This window comes from Sus scrofa, chromosome 5 (genome assembly GCF_000003025.6).
Source record: "Sus scrofa isolate TJ Tabasco breed Duroc chromosome 5, Sscrofa11.1, whole genome shotgun sequence".
NCBI classification, from domain to species: Eukaryota; Metazoa; Chordata; class Mammalia; order Artiodactyla; family Suidae; genus Sus; species Sus scrofa.
This window is the reverse complement of record NC_010447.5, coordinates 54,784,137-54,808,776: the sequence shown is the minus strand read 5'-3', so window position 1 is coordinate 54,808,776 and position 24,640 is coordinate 54,784,137. Positions and strand designations below refer to the sequence as shown.

General features: G+C 35.2%; 1 protein-coding gene across 8 annotated transcripts in view; it reads left to right on the top strand.

The window, feature by feature from the left end:
- PIK3C2G (phosphatidylinositol-4-phosphate 3-kinase catalytic subunit type 2 gamma) overlaps positions 1 to 24,640 on the top strand; it is a 374,898-nt gene that overhangs the window by 40,744 nt on the left and 309,514 nt on the right. For 7 of the 8 annotated variants that reach the window (XM_021092290.1, XM_021092292.1, XM_021092289.1 and 4 more), the window contains 3 exons: positions 2,714 to 2,796; positions 8,503 to 8,660; positions 14,039 to 14,153. In XM_021092290.1, the coding sequence (XP_020947949.1) occupies positions 2,714 to 2,796; positions 8,503 to 8,660; positions 14,039 to 14,153 (356 nt within the window). Of the gene's footprint in view, positions 1 to 2,700; positions 2,797 to 8,502; positions 8,661 to 14,038; positions 14,154 to 24,640 lie in introns of all 8 variants that reach the window. The other variant, XM_021092293.1, reaches the window with a different exon arrangement.

Below are 24,640 nucleotides of genomic sequence, written 5' to 3'. Positions count from 1 at the left end.
GGAGGTTATTAAAAGGAGGTTCAAGTAGATGAAGTAAAGATGAACAAAGTAAGTGGACCAATGAGGAAATTAGAAACTGTGAAAAAACAAAGACTAATGGAAAATTTAGTAATAAAAATATAATAACTGCTTCACTTGGTGTGCTTAAAAACGGATAGGAGATAACAATGGGAAAAACAGTACTTCAAAGAAAAAGGATAGAAATTACCCAAACTGAAGAAGAGAAAATAAAAGAATTGCATAAAAATGGGCAGAGACTCAGAAACTTATGAGATAAAGTGCCTAATTTATGAATAATTTTGGAATGCTAGCAGATGAGGAAAAATGAAGAGAAAAATTCATGTAAGGAAATAATGAACTGAAATTTTCTCAAATTTGGTAGAAAACATCAAATTACAGACCTAAGAAACATAATAAATCCCAAACAGAATCAATGCAAAGATAACCACATGTAAACAAATTATACTCAAACCTCTGAAAACCAAAGTTGAAGAGAAAATCATAAAAGGCAGCAGAGAGGGAAAAAAATTCATGCAGTGGCATAACATCTGAATCAAAGCATTATCTCATCAGAAACAATGGAAGCCATATGACAGTGGAATGGCATTTTTAAAGTTCTATAAAAAAAAAATATATATATATATATACTTCTATAGTCATTGAATATATATGTACTTGAAGCATGCATTCATGCTTCAAAATTTTCAGGGAAATTTTAAAGATATTACCATAGAAACAAATGTTGAGAGAAATTAGTCAGCTAACATGCACACAAGAAATACCAAAGTAAGTGCTTTGGATGCAAAAAAAAAAAAAAAAAAAAAAAAAAAGATAACAGATGGAAACTAGAAAAGAACAAAGAGTGGCACAAATGGTAAATATGAAAAGCCACTTTTATCTCAATTTTTTGAAATACAACTGACTTTAATTTAAAGTAAAAGCAGTTTATTGTAAGCATTATTGTATATGTAAATTAAAAAGATAACAATGGCATAAAGATGCAGGGGGTAAATGTTATTTACTATTATAAATTCTTTTTTTTTTTTTTTAGGGCTGTACCGCAGCATATGGAGGTTCCCAGGCTAGGGGTCACATTGGAGCTATAGCCACCAGCCTACGCCAGAGCCACAGCAGTTCCAGATCTGAGCCACATCTCCAACCTACACCACAGCTCATGGCAACGCTGGATCCTTAACCCACTGAGCGAGGCCAGGGATCAATCCCAAAACCTCACCATTCCTAGCTGGATTCGTTAACCACTAAGCCACAATGGGAACTCCACTATTATAAATTCTTACATTTTAGTTGCAGTGGTACAGTATTAACTCTAAGTAAACTGTGAAATATCTAGGATGTATATTGTTTTTTTTTTCATTTATAATGATTTTTATTTTTTCCATTAAAGGATGTCTCTTGTAATTTCTAAGCTAGTATAGTAATACAAAGAAGAAAAACTAAAAATCCAACAAAGGAATTAAATGAGACAAGAAAAAAATCAAATTGAAAAATTCAGGGAAAGAGAAATACAATAAACAAATAGAAATACGAACATGGCAATCTTAAATCCAACAAATATACTATATATGTCCATAAATATACTAAATATATTACAAATGAAATTGACAAACTTGATTTTAAAAAGAATGAAAAATGCTACCTACAAATTTAAGAAACAAAGGGTGAAAGTTAAAAAAAAAGAAAGAAAAGAAAATTAATATTCAACCAGCAAAAGAAAGCTATGTGTGGTTATTGATATAAGAAAAAGTACAGCTCAAGGCAAGGTATTATTAGAGAAAAGTAAAGGATCATTTCATAATAATAAAGGGTCAATTAGGAAGACACAATAAATTTAAGTGTACGTGTACTTTATAATAGCTTCAAAATACATAAAGCAAAATTATTTCTTTTAAAGTTAATCATACACCCACCCTCTGACTGAGCCATTTATGGATTTATTCACAAGAAATGAAACACATGTCAAAAGATCCTGCTGTGTAGCACTGGGAGCTGGAACTATGTCTAGTCACTTATGATGGAGCATGATAATGTGAGAAAAAAGAATGTATACATGTATGTGTAACTGGGTCACCATGCTGTACAGTAGGAAAAAAATGTACTGGGGAAATAACAATGGATTACAATAAAAAGAAAAAATGCAAAAGAAAGACACTTGTATATGAAAATTAATAGTTCTTTTTACAACACCCCAAAAATACAAATGCCACAAATGCCCATCAACAAGATGGATAAACAAGTTATGGAATATTCATGTAATAGAACACTACTAAATAAGCAATACAAAATGATGAACTACTGATATGTGTGACAACATAAACTTTAAAATATTTATCATTTAAGGGAAAGAAGCCAGACACAAAAGGGAACATACACTTAATCTAGGGTGATAGAAATCTTAGCAGCAGTTACTGAAGAGATTACAGATTGAAAGAAGGAGATACCAGGGAAATTCTAAAGAGATAGAAATGTGCTATATTTTGATTGGATATTGAAATTCATAGTTGTATAGAGTCCTCAACATTCAAACTACATATCTAAGATTTATGCATTTTTCTATATGTACTACCTCATTAAAATGTTTAAAATGAAAATTAAAAATAAAAAAGAATGGCTTTTTAAAACAAAAAAGTTGTAGAATTGTATTAATCTTTTTTTCTATACAAAACTATATTAATTAAACAGTTTTTATTTTAAGCCGACAGGTTGTACCATTCAGCTGGTTGAAGTACCTCAAGGCAGTAATATGAGTCTGGCTTCCTTTTGCGACAAAGTAAAAAAGTGAGTGCTGCTGTTTCACTAAACTTTGAAATTTCTATATCTGCATAAATTTGTCTATTTTAACATCCCTTAACTGATTTATCCCACATATAAAATATTAAAGCTCCATAATCTTTAAACATAGTTAAAAATATAAATTTATGACCAAGAGTTAAAAATATAAATTTATGACAAATTAGTTCATTACTATGGTATGGTTTTTGCTGTTTATCATCAAATTTTTCCCCTGAAAGTTTGGCTAAAGATGAATGTTTTATAATTTCAGGCTTGCTTTTGCTGTTTGTGGATAGCTTAGTTTGCAATGAATTAATTTCTCATTTCTTGGCACATAAGTAACTGGTTCCTTTGGCTCTGTCTCAAATTGGCGTAGATTTACCCTGCTTACCTGGGATATATTATTCAGAATGATGAGAATGGCTTCTGCTTAATAACTCAATCTTATCTTGAATGGGCTGCCAGAATATCAACCAAATGCATGAATGTCCACTGGAAAACAAATTTGATCACTAGAGGATATTTGAAAAAAAAAAAATCAAAGATCCCTTTTGCTAATTAAAAAAAATAAATTATAAGAGTAGATGCCTTTTTTTAAAGGCCAGTTTCTCTTTATCAACTAAAACTGATATAATGCCATCTCTTCTATTGCTAAGGTTTCTGAATGTTTGGAAAAATTAATGCATTTACATTTTGCTTATCTTTATTTTTATCCTTTTTTGGCTGTTTTAAATATAATAAATAAATATATATATATATATGTAAACTTTAGCTTATTTATCAACTATAGCAGCTGCCTACTAAATGATCATTTGGGATTAAAAGTTTGAATCATTTATTTAATCATTAACTTAAAGGCTATGTGAATGCCTAGTAACTAGTATATGCATGAGAGATAATCAAATGTAGAAGCAAGCAAACAGAAAAGCAAAGTCCTGCCTTAAAAAGTCTTGTCAGCATACTGGAAGAATTGAAAAGCACACATACAAAAATGCAAAACAAAGCATTTCCAGTCCATGAACATATTTAATCTTTAATTAATTTCTTGCTCTAGTTCACAAAAGAACATTCTAAATGGCACTTTAGACTCCTTAAATTAGGATTTTTAAAGATATCAATATTGATTCTTTCAGGAATGAGCTACCCACTGTAACAACCTGAAAAGCATTGCCAGGAACTTGACAGTTGTAATCTAAGATGTAGTAATTTCTACCCTCTGAGTATGAGAAATATAGCTCTTTTAATATCACAAGGCACCACATGGTACAGTGCTATTGAAAAACACTTATTATTAGTCCCTTCTATCACTTTTTTTTCAACAGAATATTTTTTGATGAAATCTTGTGGATGCAATAATGTCATGAAAATATTTTTTGTGATGGTTTGTAGCTCATGGTACATTTTTAAAATTCTTAAATGAAAATTTTCTCAATGCTTTCTTCTAAAGGAACAATGAGAGGGAGGTCCCTGGTGGTCTAATGGTTAGGACTTGGTGCTTTCACCTGTTGTGGCCCTGGTTCCATCTCAGGTCTGAGAACTGAGACCCAACATTAAGCCACTGCATGCCACAGCCAAATAAATAAATATAAAGTAACATGAGAGCTAAAAGGACAAACAAATAATATTTTACTTAAACGCTGTAAGAAGAAGAGTGCCTATTGTGGCTCAGTGGGTTAAGAATCCAACATAGTGTCAGTGAGGATGAAGGTTCAATCCCTGGCTCAGTGATGAGTTAAGGATCTGGCATTGCCTCAAGCTGTAATTCACAGATGCAACTCAGATCCAGCATTGCTGTGGCTGTGCCATAGGTTGGTAGCTGAAGCTCTGATTTGGACCCTTAGCTTGGGAACCTCCATATACCCCAGATGTGGCCATAAAAAGGAAAAAAATAAATAAAAATTAAAAAGTTGTAAAAAGATAGAGGTTATATTTACACATTTCTTTTTTGTTTTCAATAATTTTTACTGACAAATCTTATATAAAAATAATTAAATTATATACTCATAATTATTTTGTACACAACACACTATTCACTCAACACATTTTTTCTGAATACCTATGTGCTAGGTACTATTCAAAGCTCTTAATTCCAATGAAGACCCACCTAAATGTGAAAACCAAGTTTTTCTTTTCTTTTTTTCCCACTGTACAGCAAGGGGATCAAGTTATCCTTACATGTATACATTACATTTTTTTTCCCCACCCTTTCTTCTGTTGCAACATGAGTATCTAGACATAGTTCTCAATGCTACTCAGCAGGATCTCCTTGTAAATCTATTCTAAGTTGTGTCAGATAACCCCAAGCTCCCGATCCCTCCCACTCCCTCCCTCTCCCATTGGGCAGCCACAAGTCTATTTTCCAAGTCCATGATTTTCTTTTCTGTGGAGATGTTCATTTGTGCTGGATATTAGATTCCAGTTATAAGTGATGTCATATGGTATTTGTCTTTGTCTTTCTGGCTCATTTCACTCAGTATGAGATTCTCTAGTTCCATCCATGTTGCTGCAAATGGCATTATGTCGTTCTTTTTTTATGGCTGAGTAGTATTCCATTGTGTATATATATCACATCTTCCTAATCTAATCATCTGTCGATGGACATTTGGGTTGTTTCCATGTCCTGACTATTGTGAATAGTGCTGCAATGAACATGTGGGTGCATGTGTCTCTTTTACGTAGAGCTTTGTCCAGATATATGCCCAAGAGTGGGACTGCGGGGTCATATGGAAGTTCTATGTATAGATTTCTAAGGTATCTCCAAACTGTTCTCCATAGTGGCTGTACCAGTTTACATTCCCACCAACAGTGCAGGAGGGTTCCCTTTTCTCCACAGCCCCTCCAGCACTTGTTCTTTGTGGATTTATTAATGATGGCCATTCTGACTGGTGTGAGGTGGTATCTCATGGTAGTTTTGATTTGCATTTCTCTTATGATCAGCAATGTTGAGCATTTTTTCATGTGTTTGCTGGCCATCTGTATATCTTCCTTGGAGAACAGTCTATTCAGGTCTTTTGCCCATTTTTCCATTGATTGATTGGCTTTTTTGCTGTTGGGTTGTATTAGTTGCTTATATATTCTAGAGATTAAGCCCTTGTCAGTTGCATCAGTTGAAACTATTTTCTCCCATTCTGTAAGTTGTCTTTTTGTTTTCTTTTGGGTTTTCTTTGCTGTGCAAAAGTTTTTCAGTTTGATTAGGTCCCATGGGTTTATTTTTGCTCTAATTTCTATTGCTTTGGGAGACTGACCTGAAAAAATATTCATGATGGTGGTGTCAGTGAGTGTTTTGCCTATGTTTTCTTCTAGGAGTTTGATGGGGTCCTGTCGTATATGTAAGTCTTTCAGCCATTTGGAGTTTATTTTTGTGCATGGTGTGAGGGTGTGTTCTAATTTCATTGCTTTGCATGCAGCTGTTCAGGTTTCCCAGCAATGCTTGCTGAATAGACTTTCTTAAGAGGGTCTCCAAAATTTCTGTATCGTCATGATAGAATGGATTTACATATCCAGTTTCATTTGTGTTTTTTCCAGTATTTAAATAACCATGCCTAAATATGTTATTAGAATTCTTACTAATACTTTTTTTTTTTTTAGCACACCTGCAGCATGCAGATGTTCCCAGGCCAGGGATTGAACCTGTGTCACAGCAGTGACAATGCCAGATCCTTAATCTGCTAAGCCACAAGGGAACTCCCTTATTAACACTCTTAAAGAGGCTCTCTAATTTGTCAGATTTGGTTTCTTGTGATATACTAAACCACATCTTTCAAGAAATGTGCCCTGTTTTTATGAAAAATATACTAAAATGTCATAGCATGTGAGAAAAGTTTTTGGCCCACAGTAGATGCCCAGTGACAGTTTAGGCTAGAATGAGAAATGACTTTTCATTTTAAATTTAATTCCCCCAAATGATAGAAGGTTTAATCATGTATGCAATGAGTAGTATCTGTCATATGGTTGAATGCTAGATCATCAAGCTCCTCAAGGTAGAAATGGAGTTCAAACCCTTTGCTGAAGGGTATAACAAGGAAGTGTAGCCCACAGCATCATCCCAAACAGTGGTTCTCAAACTGCAGTTCTGGAGCAGCAACTGCTCTGAGAAAAAAGTTGTGGGGAGATCCTCCACATGTCTAATGAATTAAAAATTATGGGGACAGGATCCAGAAAACAGATGATTCCAATGCATGCCAAGTCCATTAGATGAATATTCACTTTCACATCTGTCAGGCCCATCAAGGAGGGACTGTTCTGGTAGAATTTAAGGGCAAAGAAGTAGAACTACCTCAGTGGGCTTAGCACCACTTTATGCTGCACAAATAGTAGAATGAATGCCCAGGGTATGATTATATATGATTCACTACATAGAATGCATAAGTTTCCATTCAGGAGGAGCACTACAAAACTTAGAGGGCTGCAAAATTAACAAAAGAAGAGAAAAAGAACCAAGATTTGACATTCATCATCGAAAGCATTTAAAATATTTAGTTACAGGAGTTCCTGTCGTGGCTCAGTGGAAATGAATCTGACTAGCATCCATGAGGACAAAGGTTTGATCCCTGGCCTTGCTCAGTAGGTTAAGGATCCAGCGCTGCCATGAACTATGGTGTAGGTCACAGACACGGCTTGGATCTGACATTGCTGTGACTATTGTGTGGGTCGGCGCCTACAGCTCTGATTCGACCCCTAGCCTGAGAACCTCCATATGCCACAGTGTGGCCCTAAAAAGACAAAAGACAAAAAAAAATTTAGTTACAAATAACTTTACATCATATTCTACATGTGGGCATAAAATATGGATCCACAGGAATAAAGTTATAATGATTTATAATGATAATTCTGGTACACTGTATGGATATATTGTTTTACACTCTTCAAAAGTCATTTTTATGTGCCTTTTCTCTTTTAATCTTCAAAATAAATTATTTTTTATTTTTTTTAATTTATTTTTATGTATTTATTTATTTACACTTTTTTTTTAATTTTCCCACTGTACAGCAAGGGGATCAAGTTATCCTTACAATTTTGAGGTAGATATAAATATCCTCACTTATGCAAACAAAGAAACTGGTCAAATAATTTGACCATAAAACTACTGAAAAAAAGAGGCAAGACTCAAATTTAAGGCTTCTGGCTCCAAAGATAAACTATTTTACAATTTTATGACTCTGTTGTAATAAGTAATTGTTCAGAAGATACCAATGACGTCTGGGCTCAATTATTTACTTAAAATACAAATATTTGTGTAAAACCCCAAATTTAAAGAAAAACAGACAGCCAAGAATTAATGGTATTTACCAATCTGACACAAACACAAGAATTTATTCATCAAAGTCTGTAAATGAAAATGAACTTGAGAAAGGCTTGAGAAAGGTAAGAACCAAAACCAAGAGGAGTTCAGGCTTCAAAGGCAAAGCCAATGAAGAAGCAATCATTGTTCAGAGTGAACTTTCATGTTTCATGAATGACAATGCATTCTTAATACTTCATATGAGGTGCCCCTGGAAAAACTTAAAGTTTGGCTTTTATAGTTGTTTAGGGTTAGTTATAATCTTTACCAGTCTAGTCTAAGCTAACAGTGTAACCAGTATCACAAGTTTGTATAACCAGGATCACAAATCAGTGGCTGGTTATTTTCATATTTTAAATCTTCCATAGCAAAACCCTGCATGAAGTTTCTTATAATCTTGTCCTACGTATTTCTGCATACTTATTTTTCAGAATAAGAGAAACCTATCATGCAGATGACATTAACTCCAATTCGGGGAAGATCTGGAGCACGACTACAGCATTTCCATATAGGCTCTTTCCTAATACTAAATTTAATATAAGTATTTTTACTGATAACTCAACACAACAACTTCATTTTATGCCATATGGTAAGCAACCTTACAAGTAAGTATAAGAATCTACATAAAGTTGGTATAGGCAACCTAGCCTTGAGCCCATAGACTGAAATCATTAAAAGAAGCATTATTAGCTAGTATTTTGCCCTAAAGTGAAGTAAGAGGAAAACAGCTAGAAATCCTTTAACATTTGTTTAGCTATTGTGTTTTAAGAACTCTCTTCATAGCTCACCCCAGGACACCTTATTTTCTTGCTGTGAAATATCAAGTATATAGCAAATTTTTAGCATATTAAAAATAAAAGCTAAATTTTAAAAAGATTCTAAAGACTATGTAGGGGAAAATGGCTGTTCATATTCTTTATAAAGAACTATTTTATTCAAATGTAAATAAATTGGCAGATAGACTAGTGATATGCAGTCCATCTCCATAATAAGAACTATAACAGCCCTGTCCCGACCACCTTAGTTAGCAGATATATTGAATCAGATTCTCAGGGGATGGGTCCCAGGTATCCATAATTTATCAAACTCACCAGATGATTCTTATTTCTGCAATGTTTTAGACTCTATTTAAAGTTGTTTAATATTTGACTGTTATAGTCAACTATTTCACAAAATAATATAGTTTTTCTAACAAAATTAGTTGCTATTAAATAAGTTTCTACATGTTACCAAGCCCAAGCTCAAATGGCTTCCACAGGACAGACCAATAAATCAAGAGAAGAGGTGTTGGGGCAAGAAATAGTGACTTTCCTCAGAGAGCCAGCAAACCAAAATGGTAGACTCGTGTCCCAAAGATCCATCTTGCCTGGGTTTGGATGCTAGTTTCTTTCATAGAGCAAAGATGAGGGTGGGTGAGGAGGTAAAGTAAAAGAGGCATAAGCTGTTGGAAATATTTCCTGCTTCCTCCCACACTCTGGAACGTATGTGTTAACTTCTTGACTATAGCCATTCATTGGTGGGCCGGGTCAAGATGTTTCCTGTGAGCTAAATAAAAGTATTTTAGCTTACGCTCAGGCATGGGAGGCAGGGTTCCTGAATAAGGGCCATTATGTATACTTTAAACTACAGGCAACATGCTTTTAGTAGTTAACTTTCAGCAAAAACAACAGAATACAAAGATTAAAGGTTAAAGTAGAAGGTTAAAGCAGATCCAATATAGAGTCAGATTTGTTATCCCCTGTTACATAAATATCAACTGTTGTTTCTTAACATATAATGACCCAGTAAATCTTTTCATCATCATCACTATTATTATTACTATATTTGGCTCTTTTTCATTCTTACTCTAGCCAAGGCTTCAAGTTAATACAGATGATTGCAAATATAATAATGTTATACAGGAGTATTAGTTAGGACCATCTGGTTTGAAACTAACAGCAACCAACTCCTGTTGACTGAAGCAGGAAAAAAAAAAAAAAATCTTATAGAATTTAAGAGTAGGAATTCAGCAAAGATTTGGGAATAAAAGCATTGATGAATATGCAGTCTAAAATACATATATGTTTCTCACCTCCTCTCTTCCTCTATGTATAATTTCTTCTTATATTTTTCCTGTTTTCTGCTGACTCATTTCCCCAGCTTTTCCAGCACACATGGAAAGCCAAGCTCTCAAGCTTAAATGATATTTGGCCAGCTACCTAAAGAAAGTTCCATCTCCCTTTGGATCTACTTCCAGATTTCTAAAACCAGGATTCTGACTACACAGCCAAGATCAATGATGCTACACTTTGATCCAATCAGAATGGCCTAGCCTCTGGGTTATGCTGACTTCAGTTGCTGGACAAGAGGAAATGATTATGAACTAGGGAGACCACTTCTATTCTTCCATATTACAATATTTAATTTCCAAGATAGCTCTCTCACTCTCTCTCTAGATATTCCTTCATTAGATCTGGCAAGCTAGAGGCCATTTTTGACTTTTATGAGAGGTTTCAGTAAAGTGATTTGGTCATTGTATTAGGTGTTAGAGATGTACAGTGGTAAAGAAGATATCTGCAGCCTCAAAGACATTAAAAGTGTTTATAAGGAGGAGGAGGAGTGAGCTACAGGGGAAGGAGGAAGAAGTAGAGGAGAAGGATACATTTATGAAAATATACAGAATAGCATATCCTATTAAATTTGAAGGGGGATTAGGACTGTGAGGTAACTGACAATAGATAGATTAACAGGACAAAAGATAAGGTTTATTTACAGTGCAGGCAGGGGTTATTTAGTAATGAGTCACCTGCTAAATACCCAGAGGTAAAGGTTTATATACCATCCTAATGTAAACATGACTGTGTGTATGTGGTGGGGGAGGTGTTTAGAGCTTCAGTAAAGAAATACATATGTATATTTTTATGCTAATGGATGGGCAGTCTGTGTCTTTCCTGGAATTTTCAGGAAACTCTCTCAGAAGGAAGTTAATAGCACCTGTATTAGGGGAGCTCTGCTTTAGTCACATAAGAAAAGTGCAGCTAAGATTTCAGATGTTTTCACTCTAAAATAATCTTTATGCCAAAACTGTGATCCTTTCACCACGTTATATTAGTGTTTTACTAGCAATACAGATGTACTCTAAATAACGAGAGTCTGAAGAGTATTTCAAGAACGACCAATAAAAGATAGAAGCTGTTGCTGGAAACTTAAGGAATAATGAAATCTAGATAAGTACAAAAGAGGAGAAGGGTGAAAGGTTTTCATCCAAAGAGAATTCTGCTTCCCCCATAGTGAGAAAATAGAATCCTTTGAGAGGAGCAGGCATTTTGAATAAGGAATACTGTTTTACAATCTTCAGCTATCACTTCAATGAAGATGATTCCCCAGTCCTTTAGTCCAACTTGAGTTATTCTAGTGTCAGCATCTTTACTTTCAACTATTTTCTAGATTTAGATGACTCCTGAGTTAGGAGTTAGTTAGATTTAGTGACTCCTGAGTTAGGAGTCCACTTGTGATCTACAAAGTGGTGGAAGCAGAAGTCAGTTTGAAAAAAGACTGAAGAGTAATAGTATTTGCAGAAGCTATCTACTCTCTTTTTTTTTTTTTTTTGTCTTTTTGCTATTTTTGGGGGGCCACTTCCGCGGCATATGGAGGTTCCCAGGCTAGGGGTCTAATCGGAGCTGTAGCCACTGGCCTACGCCAGAGCCACAGCAACGCGGGATCTGAGCCGCATCTGCAACCTACACCACAGCTCACGGCAACGCCGGATCGTTAACCCACTGAGCAGGGGCAAGGGATCGAACCCACAACCTCATGGTTCCTAGTCGGATTCGTTAACCGCTGCGCCACGATGGGAACTCCCAGAAGCTGTCTACTCTTTAAAGAAGTTTGACAGAAGGAAGAAAGGAAGGAAGGAAGGAAGGAAGGAAAGAAGAAAGGAAGGAAAGGGGGAAGAATCCTAAAGGAATAGAATGGATGAGGGGTGATTTTATTGGAAGATTAAATAGAAACAGAACATCTTAAAGAAAAGACAACAGCTTCTTTAACATCAGGGATATTAAATATGTATATAAAAGGACTTTTTTAAAATATGTATATAAGAACTTTAACTGATGCAACTGGAAACCAGTGTTGGAAGGATCACATGTGAACAAGTAAGATTTAGCAAAAAGCACTGATACTTATCTCAAAAGAGGCACAAGGGATGGAAGAAGATGCATTAAAATGAGATATAAGGTGCAGAGTAGGAAAATTAAATGATCTCAAACGGGCCATAGCTTTTTCAGGGTGGTAGGCAATAGCCAACACATTGAGAAGGACTGCATGAAGTTGCTAACTACAAGAAATTGAGAAAATAATTATATTAGCTGCTAAACTGAAGACACAAGTATAAAGTCTGCTTGAAAGAAGCCATAATACTTGTAGGCTTACAATATGGATGAGAAGTTTAACTCACAGACACTTAATAGTTGGCTTCATGGAGAAAAATGACAATTTCAGATACAGACATGCAGAATTTGAAGCTACAATGAAACATCCAAAGAGTAACATGAAGCAGGTAGTAGGAGATAGTACACCAAAACACAGGAGAAGAGTATCGGCTAGAAACTGGATTATGGATTCTTTCATGTAAACTGCAAAGATGACTGTAGTGAAATAATGAATGCATGCATGTCCCCAAATAGCAGAGGGATAGTCTTGGAAATGAAAAAGTTAAATTAACTAAAGTAAACTGGTGTCTCTGGAGATATTGTCTTGCCATCTTACATTGGCAATGCTCTCCCCTTCTTGTCAAAGCCTTTAGAGTCTTAATTTTGCCTGTGGCCATATTTCCTTCTAGCTTCAAATCATACAATTTCAGTCAACATTCCCAAGCAATAGCATGTATAAGATACTCTTTCCTATGTCAAGGCATTTCCACAATCTTTAATTTTCTGATGATCTTTACCATTTTTTTCTTTAACCATTTTATTGATAACAACTTGATCTACCATAAATCCTACACTTGGAAATCCAGCCTTATATTCTTCCGTTTTTTCTTCTAGGGCAAGTCCAACAATATCAATTGCACTACTTTTTGTTAGCCAATTTGTGTCAAATCCTTCCCAAACAAAAACGTGTGGCAGTAAAAGAAGCCACAGCAAAATAAACACATTAATTGCTGATAAAACACAACTCAAACAAATGCAATTGAGTATACATATGTGTATGTATATATATATATATATATATATATAATTTTTAGGCATTATCACATATGATAAGTGAATCCCATACTATTTATCATTTACAATTAGAAAAATATTTCATAGACAAATGTAATTATAATAACTCAGCATGGTTCTGAGCACTAGTAAATGGCCTATGCATATAAGAGTTTGGGGGAGGTGGTATTATGGAATGTGAATATGAGAAAACAAAGGACTTGACCCTATAATATGCTGACACTATGAGTCCCAGAAAAGGTGGAGAGAGACAGAGTACATGTTCTTCAAGGATATTATAAGGTTGTCCCAGGCAGAACATGGGGTGATTCCTACACAGGAAAAGAATGATCAGCTGTGAAGACTTAGAATTATTAAGAGCACAGAATTTTGAATATGACAGATTTAGGTTAGATGCCTGGATTGCCATTTAGCACTCACTGTGTAATCTCTCTGGCATCTCTCAAATCCCTAAGGGTAACCACAGCAGAATATTTTTTACACAGATTTACAATTCCCAAAGGTTTTAGAATGAGGCACAAAATATACCTAGCTCTGTTAGGTTACATGAAGATAGACTGATCAACGAAAATACAAACAATATTTTTTTTAAAAAATCTCCAATCCAACCAGTCTAATATGAGATGCATCTCATTTTAATTCCTCTTGATGAAGCTAGACAGTTACAATAGTTCATAATGTGTGTATCATTTCTTGTGATCAAAATCTTTTCCCCAGCGAATATATAAGCTTTTAGTAACTTATTGCTCAACTCTGTTTTCAGCTAATTATCTTGTGAAAGACCTAATCGCAGAAATTCTACATCTTTGCACCAATGACCAGTTATCATCTAAAGATCACCTTCTAAGTATATGTGGCTATGAAGAATTTTTACAAAAGTAAGTATCTGATTGAGGTAAATTTTGATCATTGTTACAATCTATGTTAAGCAGCACTTTTCTTTCTTCTTTCTTTTCTTTTTCTTTTTTTCTTTTTTTTTTCTTTTTTCTTTTTTTTTTTTTGGTCTTTTGTCTTTTTAGGGCTGTACCTGCGGCATATGGAGGTTCCCAGGTTAGGGTCTGATCAGAGCTTGCCTCCAGCCTACACCAGAGCCATAGCAACTCGGGATCCAAGCCACATCTGCGACCTACACCAGCTCACGGCAATGCCGGATCCTTAACCCACTGAGCAAGGCCAGGGATCGAACCCACAACCTCATGGTTTCTAGTAGGATTCATTTCTGCTGCGCCACGACGGGAACTCCTTCTTTCTTTTCTTTTAAATAAACTTTGTAGAAATAATATACTCTTATAATCAATTTTGTTCCCTTTAAGGTGAATCTGAAATTCTATGAGTCATATTGACTGTCTTATTCTTGGTTTTATTTGGTATTTTGTGTACTGATAGCAAAATGCATATAAGTGACTTGTAACTAGGGTGACCAACCATCTCAGTTTGCCCAGGACTGAGGCAGCTCCCAGGAGATGGGGCTTTCAGTTTGGAAACCAAGAAAATCCTGAGCAAGTCAAGTCACCTTACCTGTAATAAAGCATATTAGGACTGATAACAAATTGAAAAAAAAAAATTCTTTGAAAAAAATAATTTTTGACTTAGAATAATAGCATGCTGATTAAATACTGATTTTTCAAAATCACAGAGGGTTTGAATATGACATTTATAACATTTTCATAAAAGTAAGTTTTAACACATCTTTATATTTCCTTATTCAGGCAGCTCATTAAAAAACAATTAGAAAACCTGTTCTCTTGTAGATATCAACAGCAAACACTTATTTGATAGAAAACTTACCTTCTCAAGGAATACCACAATAATTATTGTCCTGAAATTCTCCTGCTATTGCATATTTCACTCCTGGTATTTACATTTCCCCTTTGTGCTCCTATAAATACCTAAAGATTGACAACAGTCTTATGGAAATAAAAATGTATTTCTTTTGAGAGACCCATTGTTATTGTCATTGTTACTCTACCACGAATGTGTTTGAAAATATCTTGTGGGTAATTGTCTTTTACTATACAATGTTAACTGTGGCTTTTAAGACAGATTTTTTTTTTCCTTTTTCTGTTCACAGTATTACAAAATAATAATAAATATTTAAATGAAATTACAGATGTTTCATTGCACTAAGGTCACAGATATTTCCCCTTCTCCTTGTCTATTTGAGAGAACACCTGGGCTCTTACTTCTCTCAACAGATTTTGACAGTATATCCAAAGACCAAGAAGAAATACTTGGGTGGATGTAATCTTACACTGACTACTCATTAAAAATCATCTTTTGAACATGCAAGTCTCCAAATATACATCTGGAATTTGGTTGATGCCAAAATATTAAATGCAAAGAACAAAAACCATTATCAAATATTTGCATTGAGTATGATTAGTAGGAGATGTCATCCAGAAAGCAAAAATGCTAAAGAGAAAGAAATTTGGAAAAGTGAAATGTGGAGAAAATTTATAATTTAAGACCGTTACTTAGTTACTGTTTCAAATGGGTAAATCGTCCATAATTTGTACTAAAAATGCTGTGCATATATTTGACTCTTTTTCTTTCTTTTTTTTCCTTTTTTGGTCTTTTCTAGGGCCACACCCACAGCACATGGAGGGTCCTAGGCTAGGGGTCTAATCGGAGCTGTAGTCACAGGCCTATGCCACAGCCACAGCAACGTGGGATCTGAGCCACATCTGTGACCTACACCACAGCTCACAGCAACGCCAGATCCTTAACCCACTGAGCGAGGCCAGGGATTGGACCCACAACCTCATGGTAGCCAGTCGAATTCGATAACCACTGAGCCATGATAGGAACTCCCTTTTTTTCTTGCTAACATAAACAATAGATGTCTAAAATGTTTTTATATTGGAGTCCTGTCATGGCTCAGTGGAAACAAATCTAATTAGCATCCACGAGGACATAGGTTTGATCTCTGACCTCAATCAGTGGGTTAAGGATCCTGTGTTGCCATGAGCTATGGTGTACCTCGCAGGCGCACCTCAGATCGGACGTTGTTGTGGCTGTGGTGTAGGCCTGCAGCTACAGCTTCAGTCTGATCCCTAGCCTGGAAACCTCCATATGCCTTGGATGGGGCCCTAAAAATACATAAATAAATACATACATAAAATGTTTTTATATTAATTTATTTCTATTAAGAATTCATTTACCTGGTTTTATTTAAGATAGGAAATAAGTATTACTGTAGAAAATTACAGTCAGTTATTATCTAGTGGAAATTGAAGGATACGTACATATCTGGAATTTGCTTACTATTTATCTATCTTTATTGATATGATTTATTTTAATAAGTAGAATATTGATGACTATTCTTTCTAATATCTAAAGGAATATATATTTCATTTAGATTTTTTAGTTTAATCCTATGTAATTTGTCTTAAAAATATGCCCTTAAAGACTTAGGCATTTGTTCAAAATATATTTGGTAGAAGGAACACAGGTAACATGTAATATGTTAATAATGCAATGAGTAATAATTTAAACTCTAATAGTTATAGTACCACACTTTATCTGCAGTACCCAACTAACTTTGATTGCAATGATAATAACAGTTGTCATTTATTAAGTGCTAATTATTTGCTTGCCTCCTATTGGATAAACATCTAAGTCTCAAAATATATCAATGAGATAAATACTGTAATGACCCTTTTTACGGATGGGCAATCTGAGGCTTTGTTCAAAGGGATACAACTAGGAAGCTGGTAGAGCGAAGACTGAATTCAAAACCAGGTTTTGGCTGCCTATGTAAATAATATTGGCTTTTAACTATAAAACAGTACTTCAGGAGTTCCCGTCGTGGCGCAGTGGTTAACGAATCCGACTAGGAACCCTGAGGTTGCGGGTTCGGTCCCTGCCCTTGCTCAGTGGGTTAACGATCCGGCGTTGCCGTGAGCTGTGCTGTAGGTTGCAGACGCGGCTCGGATCCCGCGTTGCTGTGGCTCTGGTGTAGGCCAGTGGCTACAGCTCCGATTCAACCCCTAGCCTGGGAACCTCCATATGCCTCGGGAGCGGCCCAAGAAATAGCAACAACAACAACAAAAGACAAAAAAAAAAAAAAAAAAAAAAAAAAACAGTACTTCAAAAGCTCTTGAGTAGGACACAGAAAATAGCAAATGGATCTTCATGCCAGAGCATAGGGTGGAAAATACATGCAGTTTTGCAAGGGTCTGCAGGTGCAAGTGTGCAGGGATTATAACAGACCAATTCCACATCTACTGTGCACACACATATGCAGGGGATTTGGTTTATTACTAAGAATACAAAGATAATTTACATAAAATCTTTGCCTTCTTACTTAGTAAGAAAATTCATAAACCCATAATCTATTATTACAGTTACCTATTGTGAGGGTAGTATTGGTATTATTATATACCAATTACCTATGGATCAGAGAGATGAATTAACAGCAAGTATAAGGAAATGGTGAAAATGAAAGCCAGTGACCTTGGAGTTCCTATTGTGGCTCAGCAATAATGAACCCAACCACTATCCATGAGGATGAGGGTTTGATCCCTAGCTCTGCTCAATGGATTAAGGATCCAGCATTGCCATGAGCTACAGTGTAGATCTCAGATGTGGCGCAAATTTGCTGTTGCTGTGGCTGTGGTATAGACTGGCACCCATAGCTCCAATTCTACCCCTAGCCCAGGAACTTCCAGGAGCTAAGGTGACAGCAGTGAGGCTAAACAAGAAGTATTAAATCTTTGAGGTAGGAAGTACTAAATCTCTGCGGCTTTAAAAAGAACAAAGAAAAAAAGTCAATGACCAATTTGTATTTAAAGGGAAAATACTGAGGAAAGAAATCAGTACTATATGACAAAATGTTAACAGCTTTAGAATATATAAAATATGCTTAAGCTTTGAAAACTAATTATCAAGAAGAAAACGGGCAAAGCATGCAAATAGAAATTCAACGGACAAGAAATTATTTAAAGAGTTAAACTAATGACAAACATGCAATTAAAACAATGAGATGCCAGGAGTTCCCACTGTGGCTCAGCAGTAACAAACCTGACTAGTAAACATGAGGATGCAAGTTCGATCCCTGCCCCCACTCAGTGGGTTAAGGATCTGGCATTGCTGAGAGCTGTGGTGTAGGTCACAGAGGTAGCTCAAATCCAATGTTGCTGTGGCTGTGGTATAGGCCAGCAGTTGCAGCTCTGATTTGACCCTTAGCCTGGGAACTTCCATATGCCACAGTTACACCCCTAAAATAATTTTTTAAAATTTAAAAAAAACAATGAGATGCCATTTTTGCCCATCAAAATTGTTAAAATATTTATTATGATGAAATTCAGTGGGAAAATGGATGAAATCCAAACAGCTGTTAGGAATTTAAATTGATACAGCACTCTCTAAAGGTAATTTTGTCAAAAATGTGTTAAAAGTCTATAGAAATGTAGAAACAGATCATCTGTTTCAACCAATTCTGCTTCTACCCAATATTTCTAAAGAATCAATCATAATTACACAAAAATATTTGGATGCAGAGTACATTCATCATAACATGAATTCTAAGAATAACCAAAAAACTAAATCTCTAATAATACTCAAAAAGTGGTAAAACTAATTATGAACATAATTTTATTATAACATGTCATAGAATTTATAAATTAATAAAAGTCAGTCAACATAAAATGCATCACCATTCTTGAGTGAAAAGATATATTTTCAAACAACATTTTAATATATTAATATTTGTTAAAATAAGTATATATCTATTTGGAAAAGAACTAGAAATCCCGTACAAGAAAATGTAATCCTATGCACTACATAAAATCCTATACACTAAAATGTTGGAGTAGTTACACTTTGAAAAAGAATTATAATACCGATGATATTTATTCATTTCTTTTTTATACTCAGAATTTCTACAGTGAACATGCTTTTTTTGCTATCAGGAAACTAAGGAAATAAATTACTTTGAGGGTGGAAGAATCATTTAAGTGACCATATGAATAATAATAAATGCTTAAAAAGAGAAACTGGAGTTAGGAGACCATTACTGAACATACAAAAGATGGCAGAGCTTGAGCTAAGATGACAAAGTGAGGCTAAATGGGAAGTATTAAATCTCTGAGGTAGGAAGTATTAAACCTCTAAGGTATAAAAATGGTGGAATTAATGGATATATGTGGTATCCACTAAACTAAAAATGCATAACTTGAGAGCTGTGAGTTTCAGTTTTTATTTGGGTACTTAATTGAGGACTACAGCCGGGGATGTGGGACAGCTAGTTCTGAGGAGCTGCTCTAAAGAGTTACTGGGGAGAGGCTAGCTGATGTGATTTTGGAAAAGGAGAACATGCAATCAAACACATGTCTTGGTAGAAGGTAACTGCTGGTCAGGAGGCATAGATATCTTAGTTTCTAGCACTTTTGTAAGATGCAAGAAATTGGGTTCATAAAATTTTATCCTGAAAATCTCTCTCTGAAAGCCAGATCTGTCAGTTTTTCCAGAGCACAGAGTGCCTCATTCCTGATCTCTGCCCTAAATTCCTTTGAGGATATAAAAGTCAGAAAAACTGCAGTGGCTAGTGGCCCAGTCCTTACAGAGACAGATGGAGAGTGACACTCTTTGGTTGGCAGTGAGATTGCACAGAAGGGAGTACAGATGACGACCAGTTTCGATGCAAGTTCAATAACAATGATAGAGCTATCAGAGAAACATAAGTTTTAGAGTATAAAGTAGTCAAATCTGAGACATGCTAAGCAGGTGAGTGCCACAAGGCATCTGATATTGAGAAAGTAGATCAGATTTAGGAAATATGGTGTGGATTAGGGAATCACTGATTCTCAAGGTAATGGAAGTCTTTGAAATAGACAAGATCACATAGGGAAAGTGACAAAAGAAAGGATCCTGATAATATTAACATTTAAAAGATGAAGGGAGGAAGAGAAGCAGAACAAGGAAATGGGAAAAAAAAATTTAAATTATAGGATACCTTGGAAAATGTGCCTTTTGCAAGAAGAAAAGACTAAGTTTCAAATACTAAGTAAATATAGTGTCAAATGCTGAAAACAAACATTAGGTGAGGATTGAAAAATAATCATTTAATTTTGCAATTAGGAAGTAAGTTGGTAATCCAAGTAAGAACAAGTTTAGTAAAACGGAGGAGAAAAAAAACAAGACAGCAATGAGCTAAGGAGAATGGAAGGTGATACACAGAAACACATAAGCACTACTCTCTAGAAGTCATGTGCAGGGGTAAAAGCCTGGAGAAAAATGGGGTTTAAAACCTGAGGAGAATGTGTCTGGAGATTTTGGGAATGTGGATAAGAGGGATTTGAAAACATTCGTAAACTGAAAGGAAAGAACCAACGGAGCGGGAAGTATTGAAGTCAGGCAACACAACAAGGGTGAGGAGTTGAGAGAGGATGGAATCAAGAAGACAGATGAAGAGGTTGGCAGTACTCTGAAGGAGGAATTTCCCTTCCCAGAAGGCCCAACAGGAGTTCAAATGAATACCAGTTTAAAAAATAATAATAAATATATATATAGTTATATATGTATAATATATAATAAATATAAATTATATATATAATTTTATATACATATATATTAATACCCAGAAAGAAAACTATGCACTTGGAAAACTAGATCTCTGATAAAAGCAGGAATGCTTAAGGAAGGGGCATGGACATGAGAGTAATAATAAAAACAACAACAAGAAAATTTACTTCACTTATTAAAAGCCTCTTACGAGCTAGAATTTTCACATGTGATACCATTCATTCTCATATAAGAAAAGCATGATTATTCCCATTTTACACATGGGAAAATTGAGGCTAAAAGAAACTGAATGACTTCCTTAAAGGTCATACTTTTGGAAACAGCAAAGTTGAGATGGCAGAAGTTAATCTGACTCTGAAGCCTAGGGTCTTTCCATTCTATTGCAAAGACTCCTTTCACTTTAAAATGCCACTTGTAAAAAAAAATTACAGAATAATACTTCATTCAGAATAATGATCTCACTTCTATGTGGAATCTAAAATACAGCACAAATGAACCTATCTACAAAACAGAAAAAGACTCATGGACAGGGAGAACAGACTTTCAGTTGCCAAGGGGATGGGGGGAGGAAGTGGGATGAATGGGGAGTTTGGGGTTAGTAGATACAAACTATTGCATTTAGGGTGGGTAAGTAATGAGGTCCTACTGTATAGCACAGGGAACTATATCCATTTTCTTGGGATAGACCATGATGGAAGATAACAAGAGAAAAGAATTGTATATATGTGTATGACTGAGTCACTATGCTGTGCAATAGAAACTGACTCAATACTGTTAAATTAACCATACCCTAATAAAAAATAAATTAAAAAAGAATAATGACCATATACTGTACACCAAATATGAGCTTATAATTAAACATACAGCTTTCAGGTCAAACTCAAGGAAAGGATACATAATTTGCAGAACACTCATTTTCTGACATATAAAATTTTTCAACATTTTTAATAAAGAAATGTTTAGAAATGATTTGAATAAAGGGAAAAATCACATTCACTTAAGGTAGACATTAACCGTCATTTCCAAATTTCTGAATAAAGTTGGTTTTCTTTTTTGAATCTTGAGACTGTTTAAGAAAATAAATAATATGAAAACAAATCCTTCCTCTATTGATAACACTACTCTCTATCACTGTTGATTAGGCAAAATGAGTTAGCTTCCTTTAACTTCAAATTCTTTTCCTTTTAAAACCTGATTTTTAGTATATTTTTCTACTTTAAAAATGAACTGCAGAATTATATTTTAGTAATCTTTAATTCCAAATGTAAAACTTTTATTAAGCCTCTACTAGTCCTTTCATTACATATGGATTGCTTAGAGATCCTGTAAAGCATAATCGAGTAAATTAAAAATATTATATGGCTGTTAAAATATAATAAACTAAAAATAGAAATACATTCCCCCTCCCACCCTGAACACACTATTACTTTTGTGTTTAAAAATAATGTACTTTTTCATTTTAAGATCCCCTTATGTTATCAGAACTGTTTCTTTTATTGTTTTTTTTTTAAGTGATTTTTATTTTTTCCATTATAGCTGGCTTAACAGTTTTCCATCAATTTTCTACTGTACAGCAAGGTGACCCGGTCACACATACATATACACATTCTTTTTCTCACATTATCGTGCTCCATTATAAATGACTAGACAGAGTTCCCAGTGCTACACAGCAGGATCTCATTGCTTATCCAAGAACTATGTTTCTTAATCTGCTTTATGAAGATAGTGATAAATTACATTTAGTTGCTACTTTTGCAGTTTCTCATCTACTTTGGATTAGATGAGGGCAAATCCTCAAAATTTAAACTTCTTCATTTCTTCCACATGGAATAACAGTCTGTTAAAAGAGTCACAATAATTAACTACTTGATGAACCAACCAAGTTTTGAGGAAGTAGCTAAGACCTTTCATCATCAAAATTCAATGTCTGTGGTCAGGACTCTTTTTCACAACTTTGCTAAACAGTGTTTTTGTGATTCTCTATTTCTTAAAATTTCCTCTTTAGGTCATATTTTGCCACTTTATTGAACTAATCTGTCCTAACCAAGGTTAGTAAAGTAATACATAAAATTCTGGAAAGGGGGAAATGTAAATAAATAGGAAGAGAGGTAGAAACAAATTACACACATATTTCCATTTATGTGGATATGTTAAAACAGTGTCCTCTGATTTTAATGTGTCTATGAGTTCCTTGAGGGTCTTGTTAAAAAACAGATTCTGACTTACTTGATCTGGAGTAGAGAAAGAGAAAGAAGAAAGTTCTAACAGACTGACACTCATGGTCCACAGTTAACATTTCAAGTAGCAATATAGTACAGGCTAGAAATATTAGTGACTTAAGAATTTTGAATCAATGAAAAAAAAAATTTACACTTTATTGTTATGGCCTCACCCACGGCATATGGAACTTCCCGGGGCAGAGACTAAATCCAACCTGCAGCCACAAGCTACCCAGCAACTGTGGCAACACCAGACCTTTTAACCCACTCTTTTTTTGTTGTTGTTTTCCATCTTTTTGTCCTTTAAGGGCCACACCCGCGGCATATGGAGGTTCCCAGGCTAGGGGTCTAATTGGAGCTGTTGCTGCTGGCCTATGCCAGAGCCACAGCAATGCCAGATCTGAGCCAAGTCTGTGACCGACAACACAGCTCACAACAATGCCAGATCCTTAACCCATTTGTGAGGCCAGGGATCGAATCTACAACCTCATGGTTCCTAGTTGGATTAATTTCCACTGCGCCACGATGGGAACTCCTTAATCCACTCTTTGATCCACAGTGCTGGTCCAGGACCAAACACATGCCTCCACGGTGACCAAGCTACTGCAGCTGGATTCTTAACCCACTCGAAACTATATATTTTTAAAAAACAGTACCTTGCACAAATAATGACTTTGATCAACACAACAAAATGTTATATTTTGTAGCATATTGAAAAATTAAGAAACAACTTTCCTAGCAAGCCAAAATTCCCCTTTTCATAAGTAAACTATATTATTTTCACGACTCACTGAATACTCATCTGAATCTAGTATGACACTCTTTCTGTCAATTAAAATATTCCATTCTAACTCTGGCTCTGGCTCTTGCTCTGGCACTGCCTCTGCCTATTAAAGGCTTTTTATAAATCCAGTAACTCACTTTAATATCACATCTCCATAACTCATCTCAAAATGAGAAGGTTTTAGACCTCTTCCACCTGCATACCATGCTATTCTTACCAGGTACTTCAATTAATATCAGACAGAATTTCATTAAGTATCAAAAACTGCTTTATAAACAGAGTTTTAAAATTATGGGCAAAGAGTACATAAAAGTATCATAACTTTATCAGTTTTATCTCAGGCTCTTGGTGACGTAAAGTTGTGAGCAATATGAAGTATGGGTACTGAATCGGCAAATTAGAGGCAGAATAACTTGAATAAAGAAATAACAAAAAGGGAGTTCCCGTCGTGGCGCAGTGGTTAACGAATCCGACTAGGAACCCTGAGGTTGCGGGTCCGGTCCCTGCCCTTGCTCAGTGGGTTAACGATCCGGCGTTGCAGTGAGCTGTGCTGTAGGTTGCAGACGCGGCTCGGATCCTGCGTTGCTGTGGCTCTGGTGTAGGCCGGTGGCTACAGCTCCGATTCAACCCCTAGCCTGGGAACCTCCATATGCCTCGGGAGCGGCCCAAGAAATAGCAACAACAACAACAAAAGACAAAAAAAAAAAAAAAAAAAAAAAGAAGTAACAAAAAATATTAGCATCTATCATTACTTTCCTGACTTTAGTTCCCAAATTAATTACGATGGTAGGACTGTCCTTGGTAATACCACTTTTCAATTTCCCATGATCTTATCTAG